The sequence below is a fragment of the Rhamphochromis longiceps genome, linkage group LG23 (genome assembly GCF_057381845.1).
Source record: "Rhamphochromis longiceps isolate RC_006_pf linkage group LG23, R_longiceps_female_GT1.1, whole genome shotgun sequence".
In the NCBI taxonomy this organism is placed as follows: Eukaryota; Metazoa; Chordata; class Actinopteri; order Cichliformes; family Cichlidae; genus Rhamphochromis; species Rhamphochromis longiceps.
Genome location: NC_140578.1, coordinates 15098402 through 15118633, shown reverse-complemented (window position 1 = coordinate 15118633; position 20232 = coordinate 15098402). Strand labels below are relative to the sequence as shown.

The 20232-nt window shown below is 38.9% G+C and overlaps 1 protein-coding gene across 4 annotated transcripts in view; it reads left to right on the top strand.

Moving 5' to 3' along the window:
- Positions 1 to 3278: 3278 nt before the first annotated feature.
- The window catches only part of evi5b (ecotropic viral integration site 5b), a 46936-nt gene continuing 29982 nt past the window's right edge, over positions 3279 to 20232 (top strand). For 2 of the 4 annotated variants that reach the window (XM_085399443.1, XM_085399440.1), the window contains exons 1-2: positions 4377 to 4623; positions 12122 to 12354. In XM_085399443.1, the coding sequence (XP_085255569.1) occupies positions 12203 to 12354 (152 nt within the window). In that variant the 5' untranslated portion in view covers positions 4377 to 4623; positions 12122 to 12202. Of the gene's footprint in view, positions 3452 to 4376; positions 4624 to 12121; positions 12355 to 18480; positions 18621 to 20232 lie in introns of those variants that run through there. The other 2 variants (XM_085399441.1, XM_085399442.1) reach the window with 2 other exon arrangements.

Below are 20232 nucleotides of genomic sequence, written 5' to 3'. Positions count from 1 at the left end.
TGTTTTAATATTCCCGTGTAAAATCATTTAGATTACATCACATTTCCAACCTCATCCCCTCAGAATCAGCTGGTCTTTTTGCTCCTATCTCAGCCTGTTGTAGGCAGAAAGCGATAGTAAGTCTCGACAAATGCATGTTTCATGAAACACGTCACCAAAGTTGAGGTGTATGTCAAGTTTGCAGCTGCATTCCACTTAGGTCCTTCAGTTTCAGACTCTTTGTGCATAGCCACTGACACACCCTGTCATGGACAATGAATAGAGTCAATTTCAAGCCTAGTTAACTTGCAAGTTGTAATGTCTGCTGTGGAAAAGCTCTGCTGCTTAAAGTTTCATTTATCTACTTTAACCTTTTTCCTCAGAAAAATCCACAGACACAAATGCGACCTCTTTTTCAACCTGTTGCAAATAAAGTGAAAGTGGAGTGTCTCAGTAATGTTCCCAGACAGGAAAAACACTGTTGAAATGTAGTGTCAGTTTTCAGTTCACAGATGCACCAAAACTGCTAACTGTTAGTTCGTGATTTATTGATGTAGACAGGGAACCTCACACAGACAAAATAGTAAGATATAGAGTGGCACTAGGTTCTGTGCCAGGACCAATACTTTTCACATTTTTCATGCTTCCAGACATAGCCAGCACTCGGTGTCTCAGGAGGGCAATGCTGTCCCATCCTGGGCAGCTCCTGTTCAACCTCATGCCCTCTGGTAGGAGGTACAGGTGTTTAAAGTCACCTTTTTTTCCCTGGGCCATCAGAACATTGAACAATAAGGCCAGTGATTGGACTTAGTGAGCCTCACTCACCACCCCCTACCTCTTAATATTCAGTACAATTTTCACACAAACACCAGCATAACATGGCACAATATACAATAACACCCACAACATGGCTGTTGCAAAAATAAAGGAATCTTTACCTTTATCTTTACAGCACTGTAACCTAACCGAGCCATTGATACAAGTCATGATGGATCCTTTGTTTCATGATGTTTGCCCCCAATCTATGTCGCAGCTGAAATCAATGCTAATCAGATCAATAGCACTGCGAGATACTGCACTGATTGATTTGGTATCAATCAGAAATCAAGTAAATAGAGGGTGTGTCTTAACACAATAAGACACACTTTTCAGCTTTTCATGTATTTGGAAACTGGGTTTTTTGAAGACGTGGAATGTAAATGTGTCTGTCTTTAAAGCACTTTTTGTCAGTTTATGTTGTTTAACTGTATTATAGACTATAAACAAAATAGATGTGACCATCAACACAAAAGGTTCAGACAGTTTTCATGGTGCCATTGAGCTATATTTTTTGTTTCCAAAGAAAATAATTGATTTAACATAATTCACCGAGCTACATACTGAACTCAGAGGGTAGAAACAACGTATCGATTTCATCGCGGTAGTATCAACTGGACACCAGTACACGAGTCCACTTCTACAGACCAGACAACATTTTCCCAGTCATCTGTTCTTCAGTATTGGTAAGCCCATGCTGACTGTAGCCTCAGTATCCTGTTCTTAGCTGACAGGAGCAGCACCTGGTGTGGTCTTCTGCTGCTGTAGCTCATCTGCTCAAGGTTTAGAGATGCTCTTCTGAATACTTTGGTTGTAACAAGTCGTCATTTCAGTTATTGTTGCCTTCCTGTCAGCTCAAAGCAGTCTGGCCATTCTCTTCTGACCTCTGGCATCAGCAAAGCATTTTTACCAGAGAACTGCCACTCACTGGATTTTTTTCCCCCTGACCATTATCTGTAAACCCTAGATAATCCCAGTAGCTCGGCAGTTTCTGAAATACTCAGACCAGCCTATGTGGCACCCACAAATATGCCTTGTTCAAGTCACTTAAATGACTTTTCTTTCCTATTCTGATGCTCGCTTTTCATTAATGAGCAGTTGATGATGTGTTATTAAGTAACTCCTTGAGTTAAAAGTAACTTTTTGAAAAACTCTGTTATATTTAGAGCATATTTTCAGTGGAATAAGTTGCCTTATGCAATTAGAGAATTGGCTTCTATTCATAATTTTAAAAATCACCTAAAAGCCTATTTAGGCAGTTTTTAATTTATTTGTAAATATTGTAAGAGGGCAATGTCACTTGTAATGGAAATTGTGTATTTTGTTTGAGTGTTTTTTATATTTTTTAATATTTACATGCTTATATTTTCAGAATTGTAAAACCTTATTGTGGATGTAAGAGCTAAATTACGTGGATATTTTGCATCCAATTCATTGTGTAACATTTTATTCGATGGTATTTGATGGTTTGGGCCCCAGGAAGACTAGCAACCAGTGTTGTGGAAGCTAATGGGGTTCCTTCTATATAAACAAATAAACAAATAAACTAATAAAGTTGTGGGCGAGCATATATAAGAGAAAATAAAGGCCTCATTGCATCCCATTAGAGTAGATCTCTCTCTGAGTGCAGTCATGTTTGTGGTTCCAAAGCAGAAAAGGAGTCATAGACTGCATTGAGGACACTGGACTTATGCTGTGGTGATATATAAATGCAACTGAATTAATTGGAATTTTTTATTTTCTATGCAATTACGGGAATCCACCTTGTAACATAAAAATACATTTTCCATGTCCTGATCTTTGACAGTGCACTTTGAAGTGTGGTCAAAATCAAGATAGTACAGTAGTATGGATGTTAATCAAGTGTACATCAAAAATTGAGCGATAACTGTAGACATCAGTTAGGAGTGTGTGACTGCAAACAACACAAGCAAAGTCACAGTTTGATGATGCTCCTTCACAATAATTTGGCTTTTTGCTGGCTCAGCCAATATTAGCACAAAACATTATAAAGATCTATTTATAAAAAGCCAGCCAACTTTCTCATCTATTTTAAGGTCTCTGTGACTCAACTGTTTCGTCATAATCTACCTCAATAGTGTGCATTACAATTTGGGTGCGTAGCCATAAGTATGTAAATATTTATGGTTGACGGGCTGAGATGTCATTGTTGACGGTGTCTCAGAGTTAGAAGCCTACATTCACTGTGGTGTTGCCAAGTGTCATCTACAGTTCGAGCTGCTTTTCAGCCACTGTCATCGAGGAAGGAGTGTCCAGCTTGTCAACAAAAGAAATGCGTCACTGCTCTCATGTGAAACCTGAAAAGTAGGTTTCATGAGTGCATGGTATGTAATTCTAGTCAGTCGAGTCATATTTTTACCAGAGCAAGTGATTGCTGCATTATGAGCTACATATAGCTACTGAAGGCACTTTGATTGAGGTGTCATATTATAGATATTTTTCAAATTAATATTTCCTCATACGTTAAAGTCGTTTTTAAAGGTTTACACCAGAGTTTTTTCTGGACTTGTTTTTGGTCTTTTTCTGATTTTTCAATGAAGATAAGATTATTTAACTGAAATTTATAACAACCAAAGTGTTTGTACCTCCAGGTTTCATCTAACACAGGTAGTTTTCTCTCAGCAATGAATTTCAGGTAAGAAAATTAGGTAAGCATTACAACATATGTGTGGAGCTCTTTTCTTTGACTTGAAGATTTTACATTGTATAGACACACTGGTTCCAAATTAGAAGCTGTTGAAAAACAGACATGACATGAGGTGATGTCTGTCGTATCGTTGGCAAAAAGACACATGAGCCTAATTTGAATGTGTGTGAATGGTTTGCTTTTTTATATCCTGTTCCCTGAATGCCTTGTGCATTCTGTAGCGTGTTATGACACTTTGGAGCTAAATTTAAATAAGGAAAAAAGGCATAATTATACTTAGACAAACCTAATACAGCCTTATAATTTTGATTCCTTTCAAAGATCTTTCATGTGTATCTGCTTCTGTCTTTGATAACAGGATTCTTTACGTATTTTGTTTCTTAAAATGTCTTATCCATATTTTTTATAAACAGGTTACAACTTCTCACTCACTCTCACTCTTAGTTTATAAATATTGTTAATGAAACTTAATTAATTCACTAACCAGCTTTTGAACAAGATATTTAACATAACGTGAAAAACCTGTCCTGGCAAGCAGGTTTAAGGTGTCACTTTAGTTGTGTTTGTACAGTTTGTGTTGCCGCGGAGAGTGATCATAAAGAGCAAAAGTATTGACGTCCTCGGGTACAGCCAGAAGCACAGCTAAATCATCTGTCATCATCAATCTAGCTGATGATCTTAAAGCTATTCACAAGGAACATAGGGAAGAAAAACGTGACTTAATTCCAATATTTTCTATAACAAATGCATGATTTTCCCTTTTAAAATTATACTTCTTTTTTTTTTTTTAACAACGAATGAAAGAAATGACGTATTGGAGGTGCAGTTGCGCAGTTTGAACGCTTGGTGTCAGTATTGTTCCAAATCAGGCATGCTCTGTGGGATGTAAACACTCGGGTAGGCCGCCGTCTGTCCCAGCTCCGCAGACATTTGTGTACACGTATTACGGCTGCATGGGTTGGACCCAAGAGTCAATGGGAACGAGCTAACTTAACGCTGGCTAGCTTTCAAGTGGAAACCGATCTAGGCTATCTTGGGTAACATATGTACTTGGGTGAACCGTGTGAAAACCTGTCGTTTTCTCATAGTATCAGGACTAGCACACTTTCGTGCATGGGAAGCAGGCGACGTCTGCTGCGTGTGGCTAAAGACGGTTCAAGGTAAATGATGTTCTTGCTATTTTCGGGCTATGTCTAAATACTGGAACGATCAGTAACTCGTAAAATCTTAGTTCTCACCCGTGACTGTTAACGTGAACAATGCGACATTACTTTAAAGTAAAGCAGATTAGCTTTACTTAACTCAAAAACTGCGGTTTAGTATCAGCGTGTATCACGGCTTGTTGGCGCTGTTGCTTGTGTTAAATGTTTGCTGTTGATCTCCAAACTACTTTATAAAGGACTCTGGCTATCGCCTGGAACAAAAAACCCAAACCTAAAAAACACTTCATCCTTTGATAAGCAGTGTATTTATTCTTGCAGGGTAGTGTCTGTTAAAGTCACATTTATTCAACATGTAACCTCCTGTAGTGTTGTCCGAGGCGTCGACTTTAGAGCCTTCTGGAAGACATACAGTGTGCATACTGTTGCATTTGATGCTAGATCTCCATTTCGTCATTTCACAACATCAGCAAGCCATAAAAGGAATCGGGAGCTCGGCGTCTAATGCATCTGTACTCAGCTTACTGCCCGTCCCCTAAAGTGTTTTTGATAGGTAAACAATATTATGTGTGTGTCAGTAGACTAAGCAAAGGATTTAAACTGCTCAGCAGTAGTGTTGGCTGTGTTGCAGCTAAGCATATGCGTCAGTCCAGCTGCAAAGAAGTGACTTGCAAGTTGCAACAGCTCTCAAAGTAGAGATCAAGTGGACTTTTAACCCACCAGAAGTTATTATAACAGGAAGAAACGTCACCAGACTCAATTAAAGTGAATTTCATTCGTACTTTAAATTCCTAAAGCAATTTAAACTGATCTAAATGTATAATATTGCCAGATTAATAACCTAATACAGTGCATTATATTGAGGGATGCGCAGACTGTGTTTTTTAGTTTAATATAGAGTGTGCCAATTCACAAAAGTCATCTTAGGCTTTTACTCTAATATTGCATGGTCTTCCCGTCACCAAAGACCATGCAATATTAGAGTAAAAACCGTACCGATCACAGATGTCCTATGAGCTTGAAAATGGCGGGGAGGAAGAACTCTGTTAACAGGAAGAATTTACCAGCAGATCCAGACTTAGTGAGGAAGGGCTATCTACCTTAACTGTTCAGAGAAGGAGAAAAGAGATGACAAACAAACTATGTGAGAGAGAAGAGAAAAGTTGCTAATATCGCTATGATCATTTGGCCAGGTGGAAATTGATGTGACACAAAGGATAAATATCAGCTATCAATGTCATTTTATTTGCCAATATGCCAGTATAATAATCGTTTCCTCTACCTGTACTTAGCTCATCATTTCACTGAAATAATCAGTTTCAATACACAAATAATAAATAATAATAAATAATCAGTTTCAATACACATTTACCTCAGATTAGCATTTATTTTTTTGTTGTAGCTTGAGCTAGGGCTGTGCGATATGACCAAAATCTCATATCCCGATATAAAACATCTATCTTCCGATAACGATATAAATCACAAAAAATTTAATATTTTAATATTTTCTGTAAATTCTGTGAATCTCGGGTAGGTGAAGTGTTTCCAGCTGGGCGTCTTGTACCCGGAGTCGAGTGTTTTAACCGATGCATGAAACTACACATTTTTAGACAGGTTGTAACTGCCACCGTTTTCTTTGTGAGTATTTATTACACGGTGTGCTGCGGGGAAAAGCCTGTTCTAATGTTTGAATCTAAGGTTTATTTTTTAGCACCTGACGACTCTTTTTTTGCTTCTCATCCGTCAATACTGTGCATACTTTTTCACGTGATTCCGTTTATTTTGAAAATTCTCAACAGGATCTTGAGCTTTATTGTGAAAGGTTTATGTGGAAAATAAACAAGCGGACATGCGATGGTTTTACCGTCGTTGTTGCTAACGACAACCCATAAAGCAGGTGCTTGTCTGTCCTTAGTGTGGTTATATTAAATATAAGAGAAAGAGAGAACTTTAAGAAATTAATATAGCCACTACAGTGACCATCAAAACGATGAAAAAAATATGCAAACAGTTTATTTTGCAACACCACGAAACAAACGATAGCGTAAAATGAAACGATAGACGTTTTTATATCGTCATCCGATATATATTTTATATCGAACAGCCCTAGTTTGAGCCACAGTGCATCGGTGAACAACTTTGGCTCATGTGGTGTCAATTGCCAAATTCCCAACAAACACATAACAACTTCTCACTCTTTTTGTATGTCAGCAAGTCAAATCTGTGAACCCAGGGGACATGAAGCTTCAAGAACTTTCCTGTGACCCCCATATTTAAGAGTCCTTGAAGAACATGGATCAAGGAGTTACAATAAATCGTGTGTGACTAAGCGAAGCAGAGGATGATCGTGTTATGTACTCGCCACCTACACTCTATGTATGTGCCTGTGGCTGAACAAGAAAAAAGTACATTTGAATCCATTTTTGGTCATTTTACACAGATTACAGTGGTTTTCTCCCTCAGAGAACTTATCGCCAACAACTAGTACTGAAAACAAAAAGTAACATTTAACTTGTCGTGAGACGAAAAGCCAAGCTGTAATTATTACTGTAAACAATGTGTCAGGTGTGTTTATATTAGCGTGTGGCCCGTGAGAAATCTTATAACTGCAGTACCTAACTGAATGCATCCAGTTAAGCCTATGATTTCCACCCTGTGGCGCATCAAAGCAAAGATAATACCTACAAATACAATCACCAGTAATGCATTACATTATTTGTGTAGCTCAGAAAGAGAATCCTAAAAGCCACAAATCAGTAATGCTGTCACTTCAGTGTAGTTTCAGTGTTTTGATCCCCCCCCGGCCACCATTTTCCCCCTTGTGAGTTTTTCTCTTCTTCCCCACAATTTCACTAACTGGTGTTTATGTTATCCTCATTTATTTAATAAGTATGATCAGGCAGATTGGACTTATATTTATATTATATTTAGTGTATATTTATATAAAAAAGCAAGACAAAAAAGCCTTATAGTTAATGTTTTAGATTGGCTGTAGCTGTTTCTCCCAGTGAATAAACCATCCATTGCTGGAATTTAAGTACTGGTATTATATAAAATGAGCTGCTGCCAGCACATATGATTTCCCACACTACTGTAATGCTAGATTTTTGTGGGCCAAATGTAGCTCTCATTATGTGGGTGCACGTTGAAGAATAGCCTTCAGCAAGACCATTGAAATGCTGATGGTACACTGGGAAAATCTGCACTTGTGTGTGTGAAGTCAAAGGCCTTCCCACCTCAGAGTGTGTGTCTGTGTGTGTTATTATAAGTCAGGCCTGTGTTTTAACACCCTCACAAAGCACATGGACTTTTTTTCTCCTCTGAGATTTGGGTCTCTCATGCTCAGCCAGACAAATTTGATGTAATTCCCCTCCTAGAAATGGGAACACGAAAGCCGAGTGACTGTAAATATCTTCTTGACTGAAACTTCAAGCTTTACATTGAGCTAAGAGAGTTGTCTGTTAGGTGTTGTTCATTTTGAGTAAAGACAGTAAATGCTTCTGCCTTTGTGGTCTTTCTCAGTTCCCCATGAAGTTATTCCCTAACGCCTTCTTCTGGCCTTTCTGTGGGTTTCATTAGCTATGCACACTGCATCTCAGGGCCCCTTTGAGTTCTTTGGCAAACAAAAGAAGCAACAATCTCTGTATCCAGGATTTATAGAGAGGCCTTGCTGCAGTTGGCGTGCCTTGTTGGAAGGAATGTCTCCTAAGGCCACCTGGACATTGGCATCTGTCTAAGCATGTCCTGTCGTGAGATGATTACATTTTAGTTGCTACTCTCAGAATGCTTGTATATCCTGACAGAAACATCTAATATAAAATACACTAGGATTTGTTTTTGAGCTTTACTTTTTTCAATGATTCTCATTATTAATGAGATTCACAATTTAGCTGGGTTATAGGAATCCTCCAGTGCATGTCAGGAAATAACATGGGTTTTACCCAATGTAAATGGCTGACGATTGTGTGACATCAGCCAGGTTTTACATCAGTTTTGAAAAGGCTAGATGTTCACTTTACACATTTAGTGTATTCTATTTCAGTGATGCACAAAGCTTTGAGTTAAAAGAGACCTCCATGCAAGATAAAACCTAGAGAGGTCCATTTCTCAGGATCAGTTAATGATTCCCTGACAGTTTAAGTTTTCACAAAGAATAAATTTGTTAAGATGTTCTTTTAATAATGTCTATCTTTATGGTAGTTTTTTTTTTTTTAAATTTGATTCACGTGGCTGTAATTCAAATATTTATCATGATTTTCCAATCAAGGAGCAGTACTGCCAATGCTTTGTTTTGTAATTGAATGAATGAATTGATTGGACTCTAAGCTTCATTTTGCTGATTGTTTGTTTGATTGATTGCTGAAATGGGCTGAGTAAAATCTGACAGAGACCTTGCACTGCTCACATCAGTTAGTGCTGGTTTTAGTAAGTCATTCTATGCAGGTCTCAACAGCTGTTGAAAGTTGTCCTGTGAGTGCTGGACTGACTGGAAAAAGCTTAGTGGTAGATGTAAAGGCCAGTGGTCTTCATGGTCATGCAAACCGTCATTTTTAGTAGGATTTCACAAATCAAATGGAAATGAATTCGTTGATGCACTCATGGTTTAGTTATAGTAAATGGTTAATATTTTACCTGCCTTGTTCTCTGCTCCTCTTTTTAAATAACCCTTCATGTGTTTGTGGGAGTGCGCTCATTGCACAGACCTTTGCTGCTTTTGTCTTGTTTTTCTGCAAGGTTAATGTTACCCTCTGTGTGTTCGGATGTCTTTTTGTTCTCCATCCATGTTGACTTAATGCAGAGACACTGTAGAGCTGCAGAATGAGGATTTGTTTGTTTAGCTCTGTCGTCATATCGCCGATGAAGGTCAGTAAATGTGTCCCCCACGGTGACAGGTCAGCAGCTGGGTGGTGTTATGAAAATAGTAAAGTTGGTGTATCAACTTCCTGTTTCTCTCTGTTCCAGAATAGACTTGGCACAGGCCCCTGTTTATATTAGATGCTATGTCTTTTATGACAAAGTAAAGCATCTTTGTTTTTCTAGATGTTTCATATTCAGTGGGATAAATCATATTTTTTTTTTTTTTAGTCATTCAGAGTAGAGATGCTAAACTATGCGTAAACAGCTGAGTGAACCAGCAAAGTCCAGTCGCCGTCTTTTCAAGCTCCTTAGGCTACCATGACCTGGATGACTGAGGACCTACACAGATGATACTGAAGGAGCAAGGGTTTGTGCAGTTTTAGGGAGCCAGCATGCATTGTTGCCCAAAGAGGGAAAATTAACAAACAAAATAATAAGATTTCAGACAGTGCCATAGGATGTGCTGCAGAGAGGGCATTGCATTTCTAAGCTGACACAGTTGTGTTAGAGCAGTTTGAGCCAATAGCCCGATAGTGTAACACGTACAGGCTGTTGTGTCCTTAATTTTGCATTGTATATGTGATGGATTGAGTTTTAATGTGTTTTCTCTGCATATTGTTCGTGGTCTTTGTTTGTTTTTTGGGTGATTGAGTTTATAATAATGATTGATTAATGGTTTCAAAGTGAAAGTGTTACTGGTAGTCATTGCTGTAGTTAGTCTCTCAGTGAGTTGTTTTTGTTTTTTGTAATCTTTGCATTGCAGTTTTGCTCCTGTTTGTGAGATGACTGCTCGATGTCATATACATTAAGTTTGTGGTGAAATGAGACTGAAAAAAAAAACCTGTTCTGTTTCCTTTTTAGATCTGTTACTTCAGATTTGCATTTCACGTCAGTGGTATCCAAAGCTCAATAACATCAAATCATTTCATAGTGAAGATACTATATTAAAGGACGGTTTCTTATATTGTCACGAAGTCTGGCTGTTTCTCTTGGCAGGAGGAAAAAAAGCTTAGCTAAGACACTTTCAGTGTGCACCATAGTTCATTCCTATCACCACACTTACCACAAATTGTCCCTCCTCCTATGATGTGATACTAGATACAGAGAAATTAGTCATCTTTTTCAGGGTAGTTTTTGAAATGATTGGTTTCCTGTCAGGTCTCAGTATCCAGACTTCCTGTCGGGGTGAAGGTGAAGTTAAAAAGTGTTTCTCAGGTGTGAGGTGAATTTCTTTCTGCTGAGCACAGTGATATGCTTCCTGCTCTAATCTTGTTTCACTTGAAGGAAGCCGGTCGTTTGGAGCACTTTGACCCCTTCTGAGTTTGATCATCATATGCCTAAAGGACCGTGTGTCGTTGAGTCGATCAAAGGTTCTTAAGAGTGGAATACTTTTTGCGTTGGATTTGAAATATTTAAGCTGTCCTTTTTAATGAAGGCATGCTGGATTTCCTCATGGAAAGCAGCTGTAGCTTGGATTGTTTGGAGTAGCAGGTAGGAGTGGATTTAAGATGTCCTGCATTCATTTTATGCTGTTATTTGATGGTTGTTCTTCTTTTCTTATTTTTATCCAGTATAGTCTCTCTTTATGATAATAGATTATCAGTTTCCAAGTGTTGCTTTGAGCCATTCTTCATGCTGCAGTCAGTAGTGTCCAGTGAAACAGAGACAGTATTGTCACCGATTATAGTGGTGTGGCATGTAGTGCACAAAAATCCCGTCCTCGGTAAACCTGAAATGTCAGTTATGACCAAAAAGAATGGACGGTACTTGTGCATTAGTAATGTTTACAGATAAAGAAAGCAGTATCTTTATTTTAAAGGGATTTATTGTTCTTATTTCCTACACCATATATATTTTTATTCTCCAACTGGTTTCTTGATTTATACTTCAAAATAATCATTAATCTTTTCATGCGCTGACTTGAAGCAGCTCCTCAGTTTTAGCTCCTGTCCTTTGAAGGTTACCTCCACTTTAAATGGATAAATGGTGTTTGGCTATCCCCCACAAACTGGAGCTTCTGTGTTCACAGCTAAACTGTCTGTAACTGAACATTTGTCTCGTACAGATTACTTGCACGTGTACTGACCTCATTATCTAAAACTTGGACCTTTTTTAATATGAGCATCAACCATTGTAACGCACATATTGCAAATATGCAAGTAAAAGCATAATGTTTCTCCTATAAAGTAAATAAAATCCACAGAACATCATTTTAAGAACCTCCAGAATTGTGACAGAATTATTTTAATCCCGTCCTTGGTCAATGCGCCTTTACTGGAATACGAGCAAGTCATTTAAAGTATTGATTGTGGTATCAGAAAGAGACAGATTTGTTTGCCAATGCTGACTTTGTAAACTAAGCAGGTGTATCGATCCAGCTGACACTGACTCCTGGCGCTGCTTCCAACAAAGCTGATAATGTAGCACTAAAGGCTGCTGGGATGTATTGATATTCTATCAGGAGGAAGATGTTTTGATAAATATTTAATTCTTTGTAAATGTAGGCTTCATGTAAGTGACTGGAAGTGATGTTAAGTGGTGTAGTTCAGACTAGGATGTGGTTAGTGAAAGTGTTTAATACTGTATTTTGATGAAACAGAGATTTCAGAAGGCTTGGGCTCATGCTTCTCATCTTCTGCAGGTGGCGACAGACAAGGTTGCTGGTAAGCTGAGTTCTACTCTCTCATGGGTGAAGAACTCGGTGTCCCACACGGTCAGTCAGATGGCTAGCCAGGTGGCCACGCCCACATCCTTGCAGACCACTGCTACCTCCTCCTCCACCTCTTTGTCCTCGCCTGGCCTCTCCCCATCCTCGCCGGCCCAGCTCAGTCCTGATGATGTGGAGCTACTTGCCAAGCTCGAGGAGCAGAACAGGTAAGCTTCTCGTGCGAACTGACTCATGTTTGATTTCAGGTTGCGTGGCACAGGATGGACTGTATTGAACCATTCTTTGAGACAGTTTGTGATGTAGTTATAGAGGGGTGGAGAATACAGTCTGACTGGTTTGGAGATAGTTGGAAGAACTGGTTTTTGGACATTGAGACCTTACAGAGACACAAAGTTAATTTCCTCTGGACAATGTAGACTATAACCTCTGTTTGCTAGTCATGAAGCACAATCCTTTGTCAAGATTCTATTCTATAACCATTCTATTTACCATTTACCAAGATTATGATGGCATGTGACATGTGAGCAATACTCACTGACCATTTAAGGTAAACTTTGCTAATAGTAGTATTAACTATGAAGTAAGATTTTAGAAAGTTGATAGTAGGGCTGGAGAGTATATTATAAGTATATTGATATGTATTAAAATTAGGCATAGGGTAAATAGATAAAATTACTTCATATAGGGCTGTTCAAGAACAAAAGTCACAAAGTGATTTAAAATTTAAAAGGGGTCTGATAATACACTTTACAGTATGCTGAATTTAATTTTATGGCGTTTTGAGAAAGGTTACCTTGTGTAAAGCTGTGCCAGCATTTATATTTTGCTTCTTTTACTCTTTGTAGTGCTTGCCCATACACTTTCTTTCTGTGCTCTGCAAGCAAACCTGGCAAGAACCTCATTGGAGCCTTCCCAAAGCTATTTTAGCCAGAGCCAAAAAGAAAATCACCGGCGTTGCAATGACTTTTTTTTTTTTAAACTGGCAGGCTGTGAGGCTTACCACTTAAGCACGGGTATCATAGGTGAACATGGGCCTGTTTGTCTGTCATGGTTCATGTCCACTACTTCAGTATTATCATTTGGAGCTTTTTAATGACATTAATTTATAGCTGTACGGTTAAATGCCCATTCTAACCCAGAACGGGCCATGTGCAAGCCCAGTTTGCACCTGTGAACGATGGTTTGTTGATTTGTTGAAACAACACAAGCAAAAAGTACGGCAGAGTCAGCATACACTGTCTGGATTTAGTTGTGCGTGTCATCATGTATTTATGGTACAGCCGCATGGAGACAGTGAAACATTGACTGGAATCACATTTATTGAGTATTGTTATTTTATTTATCTTAAATAGATATACCAGAAAGTCTTACTAAGCTTCAGGGATTTTCCAGTAGCTCGTGACTAAGAAACTTGCGGCTTAATATGACCTATGAAATTATTTTTTTGTGTGTTCTGGTCACAGTTTATTTTAATAGTGTGATAAATCACACATGGCTTTCAGTACCATCTGATCATGTATTGAGCTAAGTAGAAAATACCAGTATTGTATGCCACTATTCAGTCTGAAAATACATGAATATGAGCTTTTTGGTCCACACTTCAGAGCTCTAGTTGATGGAATAGAACCTCAGTGTGACCCAGTCTAGCTCATGATGTTCTAAATGTAAGTGCTAATGGACTAAACTCAGACTGTGACAATTGCATTGAGGGAATATTCATCCTCCTGCCTAAAAATGGGAAGCAGGTTATGATGGATGATGTGAAAAGGAACTCATTATTCTATGCAGTTTGTTCTTGTCAGCAGCAGGCACACTGAAATGTGCAAATGTTGTAGGGCATCAGCTTCCTGTACACCCCAAACAAGTTGAACTTCCTCAGGAAGTACAGTTGTTTCTGGTCTGGTTTTGTTCTGCTGGTGTTTACAATAATATACTCAAAATTGCAAGTGAAAAAATTCTTTATTCTTATTAGAGATGGCACGATACCACTTTTTTATGTCCGATACCGATATCATAAATTTGGATATCTGCCGATACCGATATGAATCCGATATAGTGTTTTTTAATCAACAAAACTGTTTTTTAAATATCTTGCTGCATTTTGTATAAGTTCATACTCAAGTTTAAAACAACAACTACACTAAAGCTATTCTGTTATACCTGTATGCAAAAAAAAATATTTCATAGTTCAGCAATACTGATCAATCTAATAAACTTAAACCTACACCATCCTCCCTATTCTGGTATTTTAAAGAGTACTTAGCATATATATTAAGCAACCTAACTAATAGAGTTCCAACTCCCAGCAACAATAAAAATAAATAAATAAAAAATAGGGAACCACCCCTCACGCTCCACCTCATGATGCTTAATCGACGTAATCAACCTTAATTTGATGCAGTGTGAAAAAAAAATGCACAGAAATCAATTATTTTTCAAGAAATATTAAATAGATTCAACATCTTTCTTCAACAAAATTGCAGACTGCACAGATGGTACCTTCCCAAAGGAAAAAGTACTATAGCTTACTAGGGTATATATATTAGACTTAATAGTTACTATATACAGTAATTGACTTCTATTCATTTTACATCAAATTAAAACTTTGGGTGTCAGATAATTATTTATTAAAAGCTTGACATTTTAAATGAGAATAAGAAAGAAAAGTATGTCTTTGTGCCCCCTTTTCCCTGTTCATGCCCTATCGGCCCCCCTGGCTAAACTTTGCTAGATCCGCCCCTGCACAGTTACCAGCGTCAGCTACGTAGAAAAAGATCCTGGAGTAGAAAGTAATATTAAATACATTCTAACAATAGCTGATCAAGCTTAAACGTGCTGCTGTTGTTCAGCCGCTGGTTTCCTCTTTCTGGTGCAAAGTGGGCCAAAAGCAAACTAGAGTCACGGACTCGCGACAGAAAAGCCGATCAGCTGATCGTTAAGCAGTTTCATGATTGAAGTAGCAGCAAGAAGAGGCAGTCGTTTGTTAAGCTTAACGCAGGAATGCTTTACAAACATTCAGAGATGGACTTACACACTTGCTTTACTTCTCTCGGGATAACTTTATCGGAGATGAAATGCCGGGTTGCTAGCGAAGCTCCACATGCTATCCAGACCAGGTCCCGCATGCCACAGCCGCTCTATCACGTGATGCATACTGCTCCAACGTGCTAACGTTCTGAGGTGAGTTACGGCGTGTTGCAAGTTTTGTGAGGTGCTTTCGTGATATTTAATGGATCGGATTACATTTTTTATTTTTCTCCGATATCCAATCCAGTAATTTAGGTCAGTATCGGACCGATACCGATACGTAATATCGGATCGGTCCATCTCTAATTCTTATTGGTGCAAATACTATCTAAGATAAGTCACAACCTAATTTAATCATATAGTGGAGTGGTTGAATATTAATTATTTAAACCTTATTGAAAATCTCAAATCCACAAAACCACAAGACCTGCCATCTTCAGAAGTTTTCTGATGACTCTGCGGTGGTTGGATGCATCAGCAGGGATGATGAGACAGAGTACCGGGCTGTGGTCGACTCCTTTGTCACGTGGTGTGAGCAGAATCATCTGCAGCTCAACGTGGCAAAGACCAAGGAACTGATCGTGGACTTCAGGAAGACCAGGAAACACTTGACCCCTGTTTCAATCCAGGGGGTCAGTGTTGACATTGTGGAGGACTATAAATACCTTGGAGTACACATTGACAATAAACTGGACTGGGCTAAAAACACCACAGCACTTTACAGGAAGGGCCAGAGTCGTCTCTATTTTTTGAGGCGACTGAGGTCCTTCAACATCTGCCAGAAAATGCTGAGGATTTTCTATGAGTCTGTTGTGGCCAGTGCGATCCTCTATGCTGTTGCATGCTGGGGGAGCAGGCTGAGGGTCGCAGATGCCAACAGACTTAATAAACTGATCCGTAAGGCCAGCAATGTTGTGGGGATGGAGCTGGACTCCCTCAAGGTGGTGTCGGAGAGGCGGATGCTGTCCAAGATAAAGACAATGTTGGATAACACCTCCCACCCACTCCATGACATGTTGGTCAGTCACAGGAGCTCGTTCAGTGAGAGACTGAGATTACCGAAAAGCACCACTGAACGACACAGGAAATCATTCCTGCCTGTGGCCATCTCCCTGTACAACGCATCCACTTAACACACTGTTTGCTGCTACAACTACACATGTTTCTTTTCCAAATATTTATTTATAAGTGACTTATGTATGTATGTATGTATATATATGTATATATTGTACTATTCTTAGTTAGCGTATTGTCTGTCTTGTCTTAATGTTGGTTTAAAATGGAGCACTGTAACAAAAAATAATTTCCCCCAGGGATCAATAAAGTATTCTGATTCTGATTCTGATTCTTTGTCTTATTATGTTGTATTTGGGCAGTTGTGCACACCTCTCTTATTACCGTCACTGAATCATTTTGCAGATCCTACAAATGTATCTTTTGCTACACATGCAGAAACACATTAGTGATGTTCAGATTGCAAACTAGCCACCTTTAGATGAAAGAGCGTAAAGTATTGATGGAATAAAAGTTAACACTCAGTAGTTAGTCAGGTTCTAGTCTGTTAACATTTAGGTGCTTTAATAATGCCGCCTTCTCCAATAAATGCAAGATGGTGTGTTGCTTTTGATATAATATATCTGATAGATATCTGAATATGAGTATAAAGATTCTTTAGGAATAGGCAAGCTTTCTATTTTCATTTTTACTCTTGGAATTTGGGGTAGTTGAAGGTGGGAGGTTAAAGGCACATGGGGAGGACAAACGAGGAATGCATTGAAACCTTCCCTTATCCATATAAGATAATTAGGTTATTGTTATTGTTCCTATTATTATTTATAGTCAGAACTGTAAACATTACCAGAAGTCTTTTCAGGATATCAGCTGGCTGCACCAGAAGCCGAAACACTGTTCCTCTGAAGCTACATTATCAGAAGATTGGGTCTGATACGTTTGTTAGGGCCTAAATATTCAACTTAAATGTTATCAAATATTTAACCATTCAGATCGTGCCCTGCCCCTCCCCCTGGGAAAGGCTCCAGTCTACTTTGAATAGTATCGTACTGCTTTGCAAAGAACAGCTTGCTCTCATGGTGCAGGCACCATGTGTTCTAAAGAGAGTGAAGTGAAGAAAGTAAGAGACCGTCTGTTGCTTCTTTCTCTCTACATCATCATTTTATATGGAAATGTGCAAGCCTCACAGTGCAAGCTTTAATTCGTGTACTTGATTTTGACTCAGCTCACTGGGTAAAGCTTCGATTGAACCCACCAAACAACTCACAAAAATTATATTTAGATCATCTCGAAGGTTTCTTAGTTTGTTGTTGACCGTTTTGTTGTTTCAGGGTGTGGAATATATTTCCGGGGTGAAGGTTCCCTGCATGTAGACTCCGAATGGAAATTTTCCCTCAGGTTGACTCGCATATTGTACCCATATTTGTGCACACTGTACTGCTAGGTAAACAGTAAACAGCTCACATGGCTGAAGCAATGTCCATTAAACATTAAAATGAAGACTATGGCCTCTTTGGGAGTGTTTTTTTCCTGTGCTGGTTCCTCATTTAGATTCGATCAGATAAACGGTTCTTGCAACAAGATCCAGAATTTGATAAGGACTCTCAAAGCCACAACAGAGCATGTCTGGCTGTGGATGGGTTTATTTAAATATTGGATCAGTGAGAGAAGACTATAAAGACTATAGTGTGCAGTCCCCGAGGTTCTCATTGTTCACGTCACATAAAAGTACTGTTAGAGGATGACGCAACTATTCTCTAAAGCCAGCTTTGTGAATTCTTTCCCTGCTGTAGATCTCTCCCATGGATAGTACACTCTGTGTCAGCATAGAAACCAAGTGTGCCACTCAGACTGTGTCACAGCAAAGCTCTGTTGAACGCAGCGGTCGTTGACTCATCGGTAACGCCTACCACAGCTCCTGCCCCATAATGCCAAGTGGCATTTGATTAGGCAAGATCAAAAATAATCAGAGACATGTTCTTCATAATGTCCTTTATAAAGCTCAAACCACATCCATATCTATTGAATAACATTTTTTTATATCACAGAGCTCAAGTTCGTCTAACCTTTGACCCTTCCTTGACTTCACGACGCTCGTTTAGTGTCTTTATTTTGCCGCAAAATCCTAACGCAACCTTAATACACAAATCTTTTCATTTTGTCACTTAGGTGTTAATAAGATAGGTGCAATGGCAGGCAGGAGGACTTAGTTACAGATTCTGTGACGCGGCCTGTGGTTGTTTATCAGGTGCATGTGTGTTTGGGGAGCCCTTTGTACTCTTCAGAGCAGATAAAAGTCCGAAGCGTTGGTTCAGTGGTGTCACACAGTCGAGGAAATCCTGCACTGTTGCCTTCAATTTGTTAATGAGACTTGCCAGAATTCCTGAATTCTTAGAAAACTGAGACATGTAGAGTACATCATGAGTTTATCTTGGTAAGTTTGCAGTATTTCATTACTTATTTTCTTGAAAATTGTGGGCATGACGCACTTTTTTCCCCACTTGTCACTTTATCTGGAATGTGTTTTTGTCACTAAAATATTAGCTACAAGTTTGTTATATTCAGAAGGCTTTGGTTTTGTATTTGGCTGTTAGTGAGTTACTAGCAGAGCTGTAAGTATGTTTAGGCTCATGTTTAACACGTATTGTAATTTTTCTGAGTCACTGTTTTCGATCATTTGACTGAATTGCTTGAAAAACGGGTAGTTCCTGTGAAACTTTAGCGCTCTCTTTAGCTCGGTGTCAAAGCTGAATACAAGTAAAGAGAGGCCCTCTTGCAGGCTGTTCTGTCGGGGCCGTCCGTTTCACTCCCTCCCACACAACCCAAATTTGGCTGTAACCCTAGCCATTCGGATAGCACACTCGGTGACATCACAGGCTCCACTGGAGAGGCCCCGTCCTTTTTCCGAGATCAGGTGTCTGAACCTTTGTTTGTGTGACATAAGCTCTTCGGTGCCACGCAGGATGGGAGTCACTGCGTTTTTCCCCCACATTCTAATCTTTGATCAGGTCACTTTGTGAGTGAAAGACTGATAAGACTGATGAAGTGTGTGATAAATGTGACATACGGGCTTTTTGTGCTACTTGACATGCTGAGCACATATGAAAGAAATGAATGATATTAACAAAATGAGTCAGAAAATATTTTACTGACCTTTACAGCTTATTTTCAACCACTTACAGTTGCAGCCATTAGATTTTAAATAAATGTCATCTCTCTCTCTCACTCAACAGAAGTGTTTTAAACCCTTCTTTTTTGGTCAGCTTTCAGTCTGATTCAGTATTAACCTGTGAGATTTGGCTCATATATAAATATAAATGTTAGGTCACAGCATTTACCTGATTCTCTTATGTGGCCACAAGATGTGGGTAGGGACTAGAAGAGTTAGACTGAGGATAGAAGTGGCAGAAGTAGCTTCTTCCAAAGAGTGTCCATTCTTAGAAAGAGGTTGAGGGGCTCAAAGTAGAGCCACTGCTTGTCCACATCAAAAAGATCCAGCTGCATAGGATTTCCCCCTAGCTCGAGTGTTTGGGACACGTCCAGCCAGAAGAAGACAGGCTTTCAATACCTTGGTGCATCCCTAGAAAGAAGAAAGTCTATGCATCTCTACTCACTCCACTGGCCTTTGACCCAGATCTGAATAAAGGGCAGACGGTTATTATGTGTCAAAACAGTAGCTGTTTAGATACACTAGTGTAAATAATAGTCCTCAAAAGAATGCATAAGATTTAAACTAGCTAAGTAAATATTTCCATTTGCTATAGTTTTACAGTCCTTTCTCTTTCTTCTTTTTTTAGTTTTGTTTTTAGCTTTCATATAATATCTCATGCACCTGTCATGTTGAAAGTTCTATATATATCCACACAGCTTTCATTCAAACTGTGTTTTGCATTTGCAAAGTGTTTTGCAAAATGATCTCACTATGGTCTGGGTTTCCCTGAAGATGTGAAATTGTACTTTGCCTGGTAAATGGGATGTCTGATGGACAGACATTGACAAAGTCACGGTATAATGTAGTTGCGTCTCTGCACAGTTTCTTAAATGTT